General features: G+C 36.8%; 1 protein-coding gene across 3 annotated transcripts in view; it reads left to right on the top strand.

Moving 5' to 3' along the window:
• LOC117435530 (transcriptional activator GLI3-like) overlaps window positions 1–16,507 on the top strand; it is a 123,650-nt gene that overhangs the window by 38,170 nt on the left and 68,973 nt on the right. For 2 of the 3 annotated variants that reach the window (XM_059018740.1, XM_059018739.1), the window contains one exon: window positions 7,422–7,667. In XM_059018740.1, coding sequence (XP_058874723.1) covers window positions 7,422–7,667 — 246 coding nt within the window. Of the gene's footprint in view, window positions 1–5,767; window positions 5,902–7,421; window positions 7,668–16,507 lie in introns of those variants that run through there. The other variant, XM_059018741.1, reaches the window with a different exon arrangement.

Below are 16,507 nucleotides of genomic sequence, written 5' to 3'. Positions count from 1 at the left end.
AAATAATACATTATAAATATAAATAATGTCATACTTTAAAAAAAGTACAATCTATGCTATATGGGTATATGTATGTCATGTATTTGGCTGCTTTTTAAAAAATCATTCCTTTTTCTCAGCTCTTAAAAACTTCAAACGCTTTCAATTGTATAATTGATAGATTAAAAAGTAATTACAATTGTATGGAACACTCACCTTAAATTCTGTGAACACCCTTGCAATTTGATTGGTGACTAAAAACAAAGAGGAAATATAAATTAAAATATCCTATACAGAGTGTTTACAAGCACAGTTGACGTGTGTCCAAAACAGTGAAAATGCTCAAAAAGAAGAAATAAAACTGAGCAAAGAAAAAACAAAAAACAAAAAACAAAAAAACAATTGAAATGTTTCATTTGACATAAGAAGCTCCTAATTAGTGAGTTTTTTGACTGAACATTTTGAATATATTATCCATTGTAGGCAGTAACATTTTTAGTCATTGATAAACTGCTTAGCATGAGGCGAATTAATGAATTTCGCCAGCTTGAAAGCCTTGTTTTTTGGGGAGGTTCTTAATCCTGTTCCAGTTAAATCGCTGATCCCTCTCATTTTCAGATATCAAATGTCAAAAGTTAAATTAGCCTGCTACCCACAGATAGGCGTAAATGTGCTATTAAATGGGTTGAAAATAATTTTTTACCCTCCTGGGAGTGTATTGTAGTTTCTTTGAAGTGTCTAATTAGCCTGCTCAAAGTAAGTGGTGACTAACAGCCTAATAGAAGCTTCTTAAAACTCTCCTGCTTTACAGTATTCACATTTGAATTGTGTGTGCTGTATGTGTGTAGGGGGTGGTGGCATTACTTATTTTGTTTAACCCTCTATGCTATTTTTTATGTTTAAACTTACATATTGGATGCTGTTATTTAAAACGGTTTGGGAGGAAAAATGACTCAACTATGACAGTTCATGTTGGCATAAACACATTGAGCCGATTTTCAAAAGGGGTTTCATTTTTGGTGGAAATGGCAAAATCGGCAGAATTTTTCCACCTGTTAATCCGTTCTATTTTCTAACGTGATCTTCCGTTTTATCCGGCGGCGGATCACATTCCATGCAGAATTTCCTGCTGTTCTAAATGAATAAGTAATGAGCATTTAAACAGTTTTATCCGCCAAAACAATAATTTGGGATTAATTATGTCAGCAAATGCTATGTAAACACATTCGAAAATCGCAAATGCAAACACGAGGGCAAAATCTTATTATCATTCAGCCTTACCAATCACTTGTTTAATTAGGACAACATAAAACAAACAAACATGATCTGAACAAATTCTGGGAGTTATAGGTTTGAAAGGAGATATAACTGCAGTGTACAAAAATGAAATTAATGAATACTTTTTTTTGGATGTACACAAAAGGTTTAAATGAATCATTTCTCATTTATTTCAGGACGCGTAGTTTTTTCTCTCTACACAGATGAAGACGAGCTCTAGTCTAATACATCCTGAAATAAATCATGTAAACCTTCTGTGTACTTCATTTTTATGTTATGATCCCAAGCTGAAATACGACCACATCAGGATCGGGTCAACCCATCGCCCTTGAGGACTGTTCATTGACATTTTCAGAAAGCCGAAATCTTATTTTTTATGCAGACAATTTGCTTTGCCCAAAGCCGACCTGAATAAGAACAAATACCAGAACAAGATCTGATCACCCCTTCGTGTCAAAGTGAGACTAGTTTGAATTATTTTCCAGGGTAGCCCCAAATGTCTCAAACTATACTTTGGAAATAAAAATGTAAAAAGTAATAAATAAATAAATAAATAAATAAATAAACGCATTGCAGACATATGCTTTTAAATAAAACAATCAACCATCCGATTTATTTATTTATTTATTTTAGAAGTACTAAAGTGGGCTAAGTAATGTTTAATTAAGTCAATATTGCAACAAGCATAATATCAAAACATTCCAAAATCATAAATATGCACTAAAAAAAGGAACAGTGCTGAAACCAAATGGTACTGCAAGAAGAGCATATGCATCGAAATACTGAAACCTCTATTATTAAACTGAAGACGGTCCCTGAAGAGAAATGAAAGCTAACTTACTTTAAGGAATGCATTGTATGTATTGTATTCATCCACTTTAAACACTCAATTATAAACTACTTAAATGAAAAACAACTGTGTACAATTCTACTCAAATACCATGTTTATATTAGGTGGATGGTTTGGTCATTTTATTTAAAAGCATATAAGAATATAAAACATAAGAACATAAGAAAGTTTACAAACAAGAGGAGGCCAATTCAGCCCATCTTGCTCGTTTGGTTGTTAGTAGCTTATTGATCCCAGAATCTCATCAAGCAGCTTCTTGAAGGATCCCAGGGTGTCAGCTTCAACAACATTATCGGGGAGTTGGTTCCAGACCCTCACAATTCTCTGTGTAAAACGGGTGCAGAAAAAAAAGTCTAAATAATGCGATCCTTCAGCGGATCTCCTTTGAAAATAACCCCCATTATATTTCAATTTCAAATGAGCAAATGCTGCTAGTTGTCTAGAGTTTGACTTGTAAATGCTTTTGAAATAATAGTTTCTCTGAAATGTGTGTTTGAACAAACAGTACAGCAGAATGTTTAACAAGATGCCTAACAGGCTGAAAATGATAAAATGCCTTTTTTGACTCCTACTATACAGTATATGCACCCTGTGTCCTGATCAACATGTTACTTTTTCACAAGCATGTTTTAATCTCTTTAATACATGACTAAACAGATGCTTAAACGTTTGGTGAGAAGTGCAGTTCTCACACGTTATTAAAAGATTGTCAAGGTTGACCCTCGCACTTCTCAAGTGGGTCTGAGCAAACAAGCTCTACTGTGTCTGTTTCTTGTATGTTTATAAAACCTGTGTGTGCTTAAGCTTGTCTTTCATAGGCAGGTCATGTTTGCTGAATTACAACTCAGTACAAGTTCAATAATAACTAAGATGTATATAGCAGAAAGGGCAAACAATGAAAGCTTCATACATACATATTTCAAGATAAGGATTATTTATATACATGAAAAAGTGGAAGAGTTTACAGTAAAATATTGTTGCGCAGGGGTGTAGCTATCACAAATGCAGGTGGTGCAGCTGCTCCAGGGCCCACTAGCCTTTGGGGCCCACGAGCACTTCAAAAGGGACAAATAATATGTGAACATTTTTAAATATTTCTGTTCAAGATACTCAAAATAAAATAAAACAGCAGGCCTAACGAATAATGACAAACGAGTTAAAGGACTGTCCAGCACCTTTACACTAGCTAGCACACCGCCAAGTACCCTACCACTAGTAACTCTGGTTTTAACCCTATAGTGCTGTATTAAAATGACTATATATGGGCGTGCATATGACCACTTTGTGTTACAGCCCTTGTAGTTTCTCAACCGTTAATGAGAAATTAAAACCCAGTATATCCACAATAAGGCATTAAGTAGCTGTTTCCAATGATAATGTTTTTTGATGTGGAATGATTTTTATTTTATATATGTAAGCTGTGAGCGCCCAAAAAGAAATACACAATTATAATAATAACTCTTTCTAAGTTAGCTATAAAAAATGCAGAATTTTATGAGGATGTCAAATAAAAAATCTACTACTGACCGTTGAGGAGACATCTAGTTTTGGAATAACAAAACAACTTTTAGGTGAATGTGGGAGGGGAGGGGGGCCCATTTTAAAATTCTGCACTGGGGCCCATTCCAACCTAACTACACCCCTGTTGTTGCTTATCACTTTTCACCCCTTCAAAAATACATAAAAAAAGTAAAAAGTTGTTGCAGTATGAACAAAACGTGCTTCAGTGACCTATATCAGGCTTTAAAAATGAATTTTGTTCATAGTTCTTATATTGCATACAGTACATGCTGAAAATGTATGTCCAGTGTTTTCTGCAACCCATTATAAACCATAATATACTTTGCTCTGCGATGGCTTCCATGTAGAATTTGTTTCATGTTTTTTGTGTGAGCAGTTTTTACCAAGTGATTGAACACATGTGAATGAGATTTACTCATGGAAAGAAGAGCCATTTTGCTCATGTGATACATAATGCCTCATTCACAATGTTTTAATACATCAGTTATTTAGCAACAAGTTTAAACAGTTTCATAAATCAAAATTTCCATTTAAGCAATTTGGTGTCGGTCATCCAGGATTACTGTACCCCAATTAAAACATCTAATATAATACACCATATCTGGGACCCATTTTGTCAGTGCATTGTGACTCTGAAATAGGATTTTAGAGACACCTTTCCATTAAATTTAAAACACGGGTCTCTGTGATTGAAGATTATTGAGTTTAGGAGACTGTTTTTCATGTATCAAAGGTTTTGTTTGTGTTATATGTCTGAATAAGTTGGATGCTTAAGTGCACGTGGAGCAGCAATAAAGGTACTACATACATTTCATTTTATGCCCTTGAGGTACAGTAGTTTTGCAGTATCTCTTTTACATTTTCTATAGTGTTTTTTCTTCCTGAAGAATTGTTTGCTAGGTAAACTGATTTTACCGAAATCTTGCTTTACATCTGTGCCCCTGACATGATCCTCATTTACGACTCATCTAATGAGCAATTGGAAGAGTGCACTGGTTAAAGCATGGAGCACTATTATACTGCAAGAAAGATTCTGAAATACCAGAACTAGGACGTAAGCTCTGATCAGGGAGACTGAGAGCACAATTACCTTCTTTTCAAATCCTTCTGTGACACTGCAGGAGGAAAAAAAGGACTTTGAAACTTGAAAGGCAAGAGCTTGCTTTCAACCTCAAAAGCAAGGAGGAAAGGGCTCTGAAATGTGTTCAGTACTCCCAATTCACCATTAGCCTGCTTCTTCCTTTAGCCTCAAGGCATTTACTGCTTTTTGAAAAGATGTTAAGAAATTCAATCACTATAGAGAGCCCAGTTTTTGAGCATGTTTCAGTTGGTCCATAGGGGTCTTAGCTAGAGTCTTTGTGTGAGGGTGAATAGACCTATGAACTGAGCCTGTCCAGCGCAGCCATGGAAAACAGAGGCTTGTTGGGGTTGGGGGTTGGGAGTGAGGGCAAATTAGTTACTGTCAACCGTGTATTTAAAAAAATAGACAGTTGTGTATATATAGATTTATTATTGACTTATCAATGACACTTTGTTCTGAAATGATTTCATAAACCCAACTATTCAATTTAGCCCCCTCCCACCGCCCCTCCTGCTGTTAGACAGTGGTGTGAGTTTGCCCAGTAGGAATGATCCGGGGACTGGAGTTTTGAAGAGCTACAAACCACACTGAAAAGAGCTTTGTGCAGCATCTCTACAGTCACTAATTCAGAGAAGAACAGCTAGATTAGCCCCCCTAGAAATCCTACCTGTGGCAGTGCCTTAGGATGAGCACTTGCTAAAGTCAATAAAAGAGCACTCTTGGTTTAGTCGATAGTCCAGATAAGTTTGCTTTGCAATTCAAGCTGCTGTTGACCCTGCTTGGGGAGTATTTGTAAAACCATTTATTTTGCATAAACTGAAATAATAAACCCTCCTCTCTGTAAAGGCTGATTGTGATGGTGTGACATGAGTTTGATTTAATGATTAGCCGCTTGACCCCCTCAGCTAGAATGAGCTGCCTGAATACAGAGTAAGTTCGCTGAAAGGAACGTGGGGAAGAATATGAATGAGCTCGGCAAACTTAGCAGGGTTCCAGCCACTTGTGAATATTTGAATGGGTGAGGGAGAGGGAGAGAGAGAGCAAGAGAGGGAGGAGAAGAGGAAGGGTAAGGCAGAGGGGCCAGGGTCCTAAGAAAGAAACACACTGCTTGCTCACATGAGAGACCACATGGCTTGGTAAAACTCAAGCACAACTTTCAGGGGCTGAGTCGGTGGGTCTATTGGAGTTAGCTGTAAGTATTACTGAAGAATCTAGAGTCTCTTTTTTATGAGCAAAACAGTGGTTTGGGTTTAGCACCAAGGATTATCTTCTGTTAGCAGATTAGAAGAGCTCTGCATAGATAATGAAGTTTGGGCATAAGATATACTGTCTTTAACATGCGTTTCATTTTAAAAGCATGGTCTGCTCTGGAAATAATGTATGCACCTGGATGAAAAAGCTTTTAAAAAAAAAATAAAGTATTTTTATTTTCTTTTGCACATTCAATATCAAAGAATTGTTAGGGTGTTTCATGTTGTGGTAGTGCTGATTGTTCACATGTTAATCAAGGGTTACGTGGGTTGAGAATTATACAAGGCTGTGTTCTTGAACCAAAAAATCATGTCAAGTAAAAACTTAGATGGGGCACTCATTTTCTAAAGCCTGTGTTGGTGGTGCATTACACATTTTTTAAATATTGCAGTTATGAATATGCATATTAAGTAGGAATGAACAGTGCAGTTGGGAATTCACCTCAGATTCCCTAAATCAGTCAGTTTAAAAACATGTTTTAGGGTAAGAAAGCATGCCTTTCATGCCTACCCACTGAAGTGCTGTAAAACAATAGCAGTGCTGAATCCTGTCTGAAGTTTTTTTTTGTGAATTGACTATGTCTCCTGACCCTGTAGCTGGCTTTTGCCCAAATCCAGTGCAATAACAGTTGTCTTCTGTTTGTCTGTTTGAGTTCACTGGCAGATGCTGCTGATGACTGAGTTGTTTGCTTACATATTTGCTATGGAGTCACACTTGTTGCCATGGCAGGCAGCGCCTTTCTGTCAGTAATTTGGCCTGGTTTCAGACCTTGCCTGCATTTACTAAAAACTTATTGAACAGAACAAGACGGGACAGCTTGCTTGCCCCTGTGTTGTGCCGTGGTTAATGCTCTGGAGAACTCAGAATAATTGCATGAATAGTTTCAAACCCCTGCAATGTGGACAGCCCTTAAAAGTGTTTTGCTTTCTACTCGTTTGCTTGAAAAGGTTCAAAGACCATCAGGTTTTTCATTTGGACTTGGACTCCCTTCTTCTAACAGAGACCTACTGATATCAGTTTGCTCTAAAAGACTGTTATTGCCATCTCAAACTCAAAATGACAAAATATAGTGTAAAATATTTAGTCATGGACAAAAAAAGAAAAAAAATGTGATTGATATTTTCTAAGAATCACCATCTGTGTAGGAAGTGTGTTGCATGCTAAGATTACACAAGGAATTATTGACCAAAGTGGAACACTAATGAATATGGATACACTTCATCAAAACAGTTGATGAGGGTCCAGAGCATATAAAGACATTACAATTCACTGATCACACATTAACATTACAATTACACACAGTGATTACATGTTGTGCCCTAACCTATTGTAACAGCCTTAATGAGTTCTGTGACTGCAGTAATATAAGGTATTTTACATTTGTTTTTGTAGTGGAATAGAAGCCTGATTTTTAGGCTGTGTTCTTGGAGATTTAAAATGATTTTACTTACTGTCTTTCAGAGGATGAAAGTCCTGGACAGCCTTATCAGAGAGAAAGAAGAAACGCAATCTCAATGCAGCCGCACTCAGGAGGACAAGGTCTTGGAAAAATCAGTGAGGAGCCCTCAACATCCGCTGAGGAGAGAGCCTCTCTGGTGAAAAAGGAGATCCATGGATCCCATTCCCACCTGGCCGAACACTCGGTCCCTTACCGCGGGACGCTATTCGCAATGGACCCAAGAAATGGTTATATGGATCACCATTACCGTAAGTAGTTGATCTCATTTAACCCAGTACTACATCAAATTACCTTAAACTTTTCCGTACATTTCTGCAGTACCTAATGCACCAAATATGAACAAGCTCATTTTTGTCTCTGAATACATTACAAACAATATTTCAATATTTGTTCCAGCCCTAATATACAAATGTTTTAAATATATGTTATAGCCTAGTGACACAAGAAGTGACATGCAGCTCAGACTAAGGGTTACAGACTTAGCTACTTGAAGTTTAGCAGGCCTCACAAGATTCCACAGAAAAAATTACATCCAAACAAGCAAATGTATAAAAACATGAATACTGTAGCTTCCCCAGGCTTACTTTGAATCACAGCATAATGTAGTTGCATAATAGAGATGCCTCTGGAATGCTCAACATTGCATCAAAAAAAGAAGATGAATTGGCCGAATTGGCAAAAATAAGGTATTGAAAAAGGAGTTGACAGGCCTCAAGTTATCAAGTTTATTTTTTCTCGGCAGTGATATAAAACGGGGTGTATGCTTAAGCCCTCTACACAATCCTGAAGTTAGATCTAATTATGGCTGAATGTTTGTTGCGTTTTTGGCTTCAAGTTCTTGGAACTACCTTCCTCTTGGAACAAGACACACGGTTTGTTTTTTTCAGTTTTTAAAGAGAGTGATAATGGACTTCCTTTAACCACTTGTCACTTGTCTTTAACTTGATTTTTGAATTTGATGGCTGACTGAATTATCTTTATACTTTTATTGAATCCTGTAACTGATATGCTTCTCCTCATATGACTTACCTGGAGAGATGAAAGAAAGAAAGAAAGAAAGAAAGAAAGAAAGAAAGAAAGAAAGAAAGAAAGAAAGAAAGAACAGTATAATTGGATGGTGATACCTGCAAATCTTGCTAATGATATGCTTAATTAATTGCAGGATTTACTAATTTATTTGCAAAAATATCCCACTATTTCCACTCTCCTGACCTTAATTTGATTTAAGAAAAACATCTGTTGGTCCTGTAATTCGACTAATATACAAAAGTATAATATTTCTTCAATTGCACAAGCTGGGAAAATCTGGCTGCCGGCAGTTCTCACACCAAACAGAACAATGAGTTTTGAATTACTGTCCGTGGAGGAGAGGCCTACTGTAAATATGGAGGGCTGGAACCCAGGGGGGTTGTAGGTTATACAGAATGTTTACAATTTGAAGGTAAAGGGTCATTAGCCAGATGAATGATTTCTGAAGACAGCTGATTAGTGAACAGTTTTTCGGCAAAGTTAGTATGAACAAAAAAAAACCCAGCTCATTTAAGTCCTTCATTAGCTGTCTGGCAGCAAATGGGAATGTTCCCCCATCAGGGTTCACATCAAAGTGCTCTACAATTATTTTTTTTCTCCCTAGAAGCAGTATGACTGGTGAAAGAGAAACAGGAAAGGAAAGGAAGCTATTGTTTCTTGCCTTTGTATAAAATGAGTACTTGTTTAGTTTTACCTTAATTATCTTGCTGATGGAGTTTTTAATCTTGCAAATAAATGAAGACCAGCACTAGATAGTAACAACAACAAAAATCCTTTCATTTTTTTTTTTTTTTGCAGGGGTTGAACATTTGTTCTAGTGGCCTTGATTCAGGGTCCCTTTATCGAGTAGTTACTAAATGAAATTGTTACGCCAACCTTAAGAAGCAATCTTGGAACCAGAGCATTATTGTCAATTATCTTCCCAATATAACCCAACCAAGCTGCCACATCTAATTTACTGTAGGGTATCCAGTTTTACAGCTCAGTGGTACAGAGGCACAATGAGGTGAAGTGACTTGCCCAAGGGTCATATAGCAAGTCAGTGGGTGAAATGGAATTCAGTACAGAACCTCTCGGCTCTGAATTTTCAACTCTTGGCCTTTTGGCCATGGCAATGTCTATCGTGAAGTGAATGCAGTGGAAGCGTGCAATGATTTTTGTCTTCAAAGTCGTAATTGGCGCAAGAAAATCTCTAACCTCAGACATGAGTTAGAGTTTTATTTTTAATCTTTTGCTAATCAGCAAATGTGATTTGGCAGGGAAACAATAAGCAGCACAGGTAAGATTCAGGCTTGTAGCTGCACACGCTTGTGCACATATGGGGTTTTTTTTGCATCAAAAAGTTACACGTTTGGACCCTGGTGCTCCATCGTTTCAGGCTGAATTATGACAGAGGCTTTCTCTCCTTAGTAATGGGGTCAGCAGTTGCCTTTTATGGGCAAACCTGGTAAATGAATGAAGATCCTTCACTGACCCACATGCTGCCAGCTGCTTATTAGGACTAGATATTGGTTATTAGTTCAGGCAGTGGCTAATTCCCTCTCCTCTCCCAGCAGCGCCAAAAAAGTGATTGGATCTGCTAGAGGTAGTGCAGTTAGTGTAATAGCTGAAGAAACATTACATTTGGAAAAATCAAAAAAGACAAAATGAGCTATAATTTTTTTTTTAAACAGAAAAGTTATATCCAAATGAATTGCAGAAAGTGTTTAAAACAATAGTTTAGTTTTGTTTTATCTCAGTGTTTTATAAGTCACGGCTCAATAATGTTTACTCATTTAAAAAGAAATGTAGAACTCTCCAAAGACAATTAAATTAAATTGCCAATTAAACCCACAGTCAGACACCATTTTTCTTGGGCACTGTTTGCTCAAAAAATCTATGTGGATCCAAATTCTGACAATACAAACCCCCTTTTTATATAATATGTGTATTAAATACATTGAGTACATTAGAACTATGTGAAGAGAAGAGACACTGAATTTAATTGCTTTGTAAAACAAAACTTGCATTGACAGCACTTTTAAATCCCCACACTGCCTTGATGCAGCAGTGGTGCCAGATACTGAAAACCTGCGGCACAATGAGCGTGACCTTTACACTAGCAAATGCCACTTTGACCTCGCAACCCTTTGCTTCACCTCCTAAATCTGTCACAGGTGTGAACCCTGCCATACTGCAGCGCTTGCAAAGAACACTATTAGAGCTGTGACTGGGGCAATTCTTTATTCTCTGCTGTCAGTGTTTACTGTAGCTAATATGCCAACACCTGGAGCCATTAGCACCTGGCTGTCGTCTTTGTGATGTAGCACTTCTTTAGAGACAGCATGCTAGCCCTTACAATACTGTTTTATTTTATTGTATATATGTGTGTGTGTGTGTGTGTGTGTGTGTTTATATACCCCTTGAATTAAAAAAAACATGTACATTTTATTTTACATTTTTTACCCCTGGCATTGTTTAAAATGTAACCAAATTAATTTGCGAAAAAGCTTGGAAGTGTGAAGGCAAATTTTTGGTGAACAAAAACTACACTACTTAGTATTTTATTAACATTGTGTCAAGTGTTACATGTTAGTATGGTATAAATAGATTTTCTTATTTTACATTTTAGCCAAGATAAAACTCCCTCCCATAAAAAAATGGCATAAACAGTGAACGAACGTCAGATACAATGGTTTATTTTGTATTCGCAGGGGAATGTTGGTAACTGTGCTCTGATAGTACAAGAAATAAAGCATCTACGTTATTTTTTTTATTTTGATTTGATGGTATAAAAACTAAAAGCCCTGATGAACACAGATCTACAAAAGAAAATATAAAAAAATATATAATAATTTGCAAGCAAAAATACCAATACTATGAATCACCTGTTACTGTAGTGTCTAGATTTGGATCTTGGATTTCAAATCAGATATTTATGTCTTTTCAAGTAGCCTGTTTGGTGCTTATACTACATGTTGTTATTATTATTATTATTATTATTATTATTATTATTATTATTATTATTATTTATTTATTAGCAGACGCCCTTACCCAGGGTGACTTACAGTTGTTTACAAAACATACAAATCAAGAATTACAGTACAATTAAGAGCAAGATACAAAATACAGTGACTTCAGTCCTAATAAGAGCAAATACAAAACACAGTACGATTTGATATCGGGGCAGTTCAAGAGCATAAGAGATAACAGTGTTGATAGCTACATCAGGGTTAGCTATGAGTGCAGGTGAAAATACAACATACTACAGACAGGATTAAATACAGTAAAATAGGGAGCAGATAAGTGCAAGTTAAAGTGCATTAACCTATATGGTCCAGAGGGAGAGTTGAGTTCTACAGGTGTTGTCTTAAGGAGGCGCCGGAAGGTGGTCAGGGACTGGGCAGTCCTGACATCCGTAGGAAGGTCTTTCCACCACTGTGGGGCGAGGGTGGAGAAGGAGCGGGCTCTGGAGGCAGGGGAGCGTAGCGGAGGTACAGCCAGTCTTCTAGTGCAGGCGGAGCGGAGAGGTCAGGTGGAGGTGTAGGAAGAAATTAGGGTCTGGAGGTAGCTGGGTGCATGTTGTTACCAGTCGGCTATTTTGATTAGCCATTATAATCTGCGGGTCTTTTCTTCATCACTAAACTTGCTGAATGAAATATTTCATTGCTCTGCCGGTTTCCTTCAGCTGACTAACATTTGGGCATGTAAGAGTTGGATCTTTTAAAACTATTGTTTGTATATCATTTATATAGACAAAGGCAGCTGTGTTTAAACTACTATCAATGGTGAAATAATTTGTTTGGCTCTTGCTTCGGTTAGAGGTAATTGTAGAGGAACATGTTTTCAAAACTTCAGCAACTATCAAACATTGTTAGCTTAGACAAGTGCTTTAAAAAAACAGTTTGCAAGCTGTAAACCTACTGTAATAAGTGGAGTTAAATACAGCAGGCAAAAGACTCTTTTTTAACAACTATGAAAAATCCCATGCCTTTACCGTTTTAGTGCCCCTGGTATGTTTTTTTTCTTTTTTTTAGTTAATCACATCATTAGCGCACACAAAGCACAAATTAATAATTTGTATAAATTAATGGAAAGTCCAGTGTTTTATAAACAGCTTATTACATCAATTAACTACCACTTTTCTCCCAAAATTGTATTCTTTCTATATTTCTGTAGTGCACAAGTACAACTCCGATCACAGGCAACATGAGTCAGGTGGTCTCAACTGTCATTATTGGGCATTAGTGGGCTTTGGTATAATGGCCCCCAATGACATATACTTGAAGTTTTCATCTCATTATCATTAGAAACCACCACCAATTGCTGTTTAACTGTTGCAGACCAGTTGGTGAATACAACAATAGCAGGGCAACAAAGAGGGGAGACCTAATCATGCAAAAAGGCATACTAGTCCCCCTGTGAGTTATTATTATTATTTATTTATTAACAGACGCCCTTATCCAGGGCGACTTACAATTGTTACAAGATATCACATTATACATTATTTCACATTATACAGATATCACATTATTTTTACATACAATTACCCATTTATACAGTTGGGTTTTTAACTTTTTCAGCTTATGTTCAGCTCCTGGCTCTTCATCTCATAACCTAACGTGGTAATTATCACTTGCAAATATTTGACTGTTGTGAAATTCCCTTTCCAAAATAAGCCCTGCGGATCAGTGTGTATCCATAAACTTTTATAGAAAATCAAATCATCAAAAGATAAACACAGCCCTTCTTCAGTCAGCGTAATATTGAAATACAAATGTATTGTTTTATATGACAGGCATCTATGTTGCAAAATCAAGACATTATGATAGATTGTCCCGCTTTTTGTTTGTAAAAGGTTAGATCATTGTAGGATTTCTGTTCTTGAAGGAGGGCAGATTGAAGCGTGTTTAATCCTAGAACCAGAATTTTGGAAAACGTGTGCTTTCTGTTTATCCTACCAAATGCCTTCAGTTGTGGTTTTCCAACTCTAACAGATTCTTAACAGCTGGGTGAAATAAATGATTTGCTGGGAGACGTGTTCCCTTGCAGAGCTGCGAGGGTTGGTGTTTAGGGTAAAAGGAATTTAATTAGGCCCACTCAGAAAACAAGCTTGAGTATCTCGGTGCCAGGAACTGGCCTAATAAAAGCCAAAAGCATGAATCGTGCAGAGCAATTTGTGCTTCTCTTCTTGTCGTTGAAGAGTCAAAGTTGTGTGATTTAACAACTTTTGAAAGGTGTAAAGTACTATGTTTTTGACACCCTGTACCAGACCAGTACTTCAAAGACTTGTGCTTTTCATCAAAGGACTTATTCTACCAAACGATAAAATACAACCAAATGTAACCCTGGTGGTACGATTGTTTTTGTCAATTACTTTTTTCATCCAGAAGCATTTTCTCATGTTTATTGAAAATGTATGAAAGGGATTCATGACAGCTGTTATGTATTTGGGAGAGCCTTTAAAATGTATTTAAAATTGAAAAACAACATGTAAGGTGAGTCCCTCCACCTAATTTCATGTCAGCGTTACTTTAACTTAGCCTCTGTCTCACAGCCACATTTAACTCAAATTTAAACAGCAGTGGCAAGCTATATTTTTTAATGATACATCTGCACTTCAAAAACATTTTCACCAATAAAAGTTGATCTTGGTGGAATTGTTTTAGATAATTAGGGCTACCTTAAGTTTGTCTAAAAAAAAGAAAAGAAAGCTGCATTAATTCTAAATGCCAGGGGCATGCTGCAGGCTGTTGGAAAGACTTTTTTCCATCTTCTCCCTTTTTTTAAAACCAGAAAATATTTTACTCACAGATGCAAAATTAGACTTTACTTTTCAATCACCATGTATGAAAGCATCAGGCAAATTCATATTCCTTATTAAAGGATGGGCTATCGAAATAAGATGGTTTGTAGGTGTGTGAGTGATTGTTTTATTTAAATTTAAAACATTTTACTTTCACATCATTAAAGATTCATATTTAAGGTATACTACAGCCTTTCGTTGCTAAAAATGTGTGGCGTCTAATTAAAAATAAAGAGGCAGTGGATAGAAGGGGTTTACAAAATTGCTATTTTTTAGTATTATTATTTGGTCTATTCAATTATGAGGCATTCTTTTGAATAGATTTGCTTATTTCATGCAAGCTTTTGTTAAATTTGATTTGCTGCTTCTGGTGTGATCCGAATTCCCCCGGATTACTACAGGATTAGCACCCCTGCCATCCACCACTCCTGGATTTATTAGAACACAAGAAGCAGCTGAAGAATGTTCATAATTAAATGTTCTTTGGAGTATGGGTTGTCTTCCATTGTGAGTGTAAAGCATCTTGCTGTATCACAGCTCCCTGAGCGTGCGGCACAAGAGAGGGAAAATGTAACAGACCAGAAAATGAAGAAAGACATAAAAGAGTCTGAGCTCAAGGAGGTCAGATCCATCACAGGCTTAGCATTGCCTTCAAAGATGCCTGGGACAGGTGGCAGTTCAAGACAATCAGAGAAGCATCCGCTAGCACTGAGATAAGGGATTCCTGCAGAATCCTGCTATCTGCTCCCAGCTCGCTTTGATGTAGCTCAGCTAGAGGAGACTTCTGGGAGCAGACTGCCGCTTCCTCAATCACAGACTGCTGCTGTTGAGCCTTTTAAGGTCTCATTACAGTGGTCCTTAAGGATTAATCCTCTTTAAGGTTTACATGGGATGGTTTTGTCTGTTTGCCCAGCCAGGGACCTTGGTACCACCTGGGTGAACTATAACACAAGACTTTTTTATTTATTATTATTATTTTTTTCCAGTCGATGTCTCTGTGAAAATGTGTGCTGATGGTAGCATTTTTGGTATTTATGGAGTTACCTTTGCTTCTGTTTGTATTTGTTATTGGAAGCAATTGGAGTCAATTTAAGTGATCTTACAGTGCATGGATGAAACAGAATAACAACAGTTAATCTTATGTTATGTGTATTGCCAACATTTCTTCAATCTTAATTTTCCTCTGTGGAACACACACACATAGATAAAGATGAATTAGATTTTTTGAATGGTAATTTATTTGAAGCAGTTTCTAAAGAAAATGTATCAAGTGCACCTTGCAGGAAATTCCCTTTTGACAATTCATATGCCAGCGACTCTTGGATCTGTCAATGTTTGGATAAAAAGAATAGCCCAAAAGACTAGAATTGTAGGCTAATGAGTTTTTTTTTTGGTATAACAACAAAGGGCACCTTTCCTCTATTAGGTTACAGTGCTTGCAAATGCAATTTGGACGTCCGGGGGGTTGAAAAGATAACCAGCTTCAGCATATAGAACACAATGAGGAGAGATGGGAAGATAATTATCAAGAAAGCACTTAAAGCTTCAGCGAGTTTGTAGTGCAACTGTAGAAGGTGATATGTATTGGATCTGAAACAACCTATTTATTTTGCTTGTAAATGACTTGCTAAATATGTTTAGCCAGCATAAAGCGGCAGTATGATTCACACCTGCATCACTAGGTTTGTTTCAGCTACGTGGGAAAAATGTACAATTGATTTTACTCTCAAGTATCTTAACTCCTAGCAGACTATAACGCTTCACAGGTTGAAATCTAAGGGAAGTATATCATCAGGTCTCAGTATATCTATGGGCTGTCTAACACAGTCAGAGAGAAAGGCCACTGGTATGGAAAGACTCATGCACTACCCCTGCTGCATCTCAGCATGGAAGTTCTCATACAGTATGAATAATAATTCTAAGACAGGCAGTGTGATACCATTAGGTCATTTTGGGAAACAACTGAATTTTGAACCTGGAAACCTCAACATATGCATCAATAATATTTAAAATAATCTGGTTTACATTATGATTACTCCAGCTACTAAACAAACCTTGCAGTTAAAAATTAGACACTGCATACAAATTCAGTCTTTCTATGCTTCTGTAAGCTAATTAGGCACACACCAGAGCCTTTGACCTCTACATTTTGTGTAATTTAACTAGGGTATGACTTATTAGGCTCTTAGAAAAATCGAATGGCTAAAGTGCTGTGGAATGGAGTCCTATTTTTATCATTGATATATGAGGGAAAAAAAAACCTACCAGTACAAG

Source organism: Acipenser ruthenus, chromosome 3, assembly GCF_902713425.1.
Source record: "Acipenser ruthenus chromosome 3, fAciRut3.2 maternal haplotype, whole genome shotgun sequence".
NCBI lineage: Eukaryota > Metazoa > Chordata > Actinopteri > Acipenseriformes > Acipenseridae > Acipenser > Acipenser ruthenus.
This window is presented reverse-complemented; position numbering and strand designations above follow the sequence as displayed.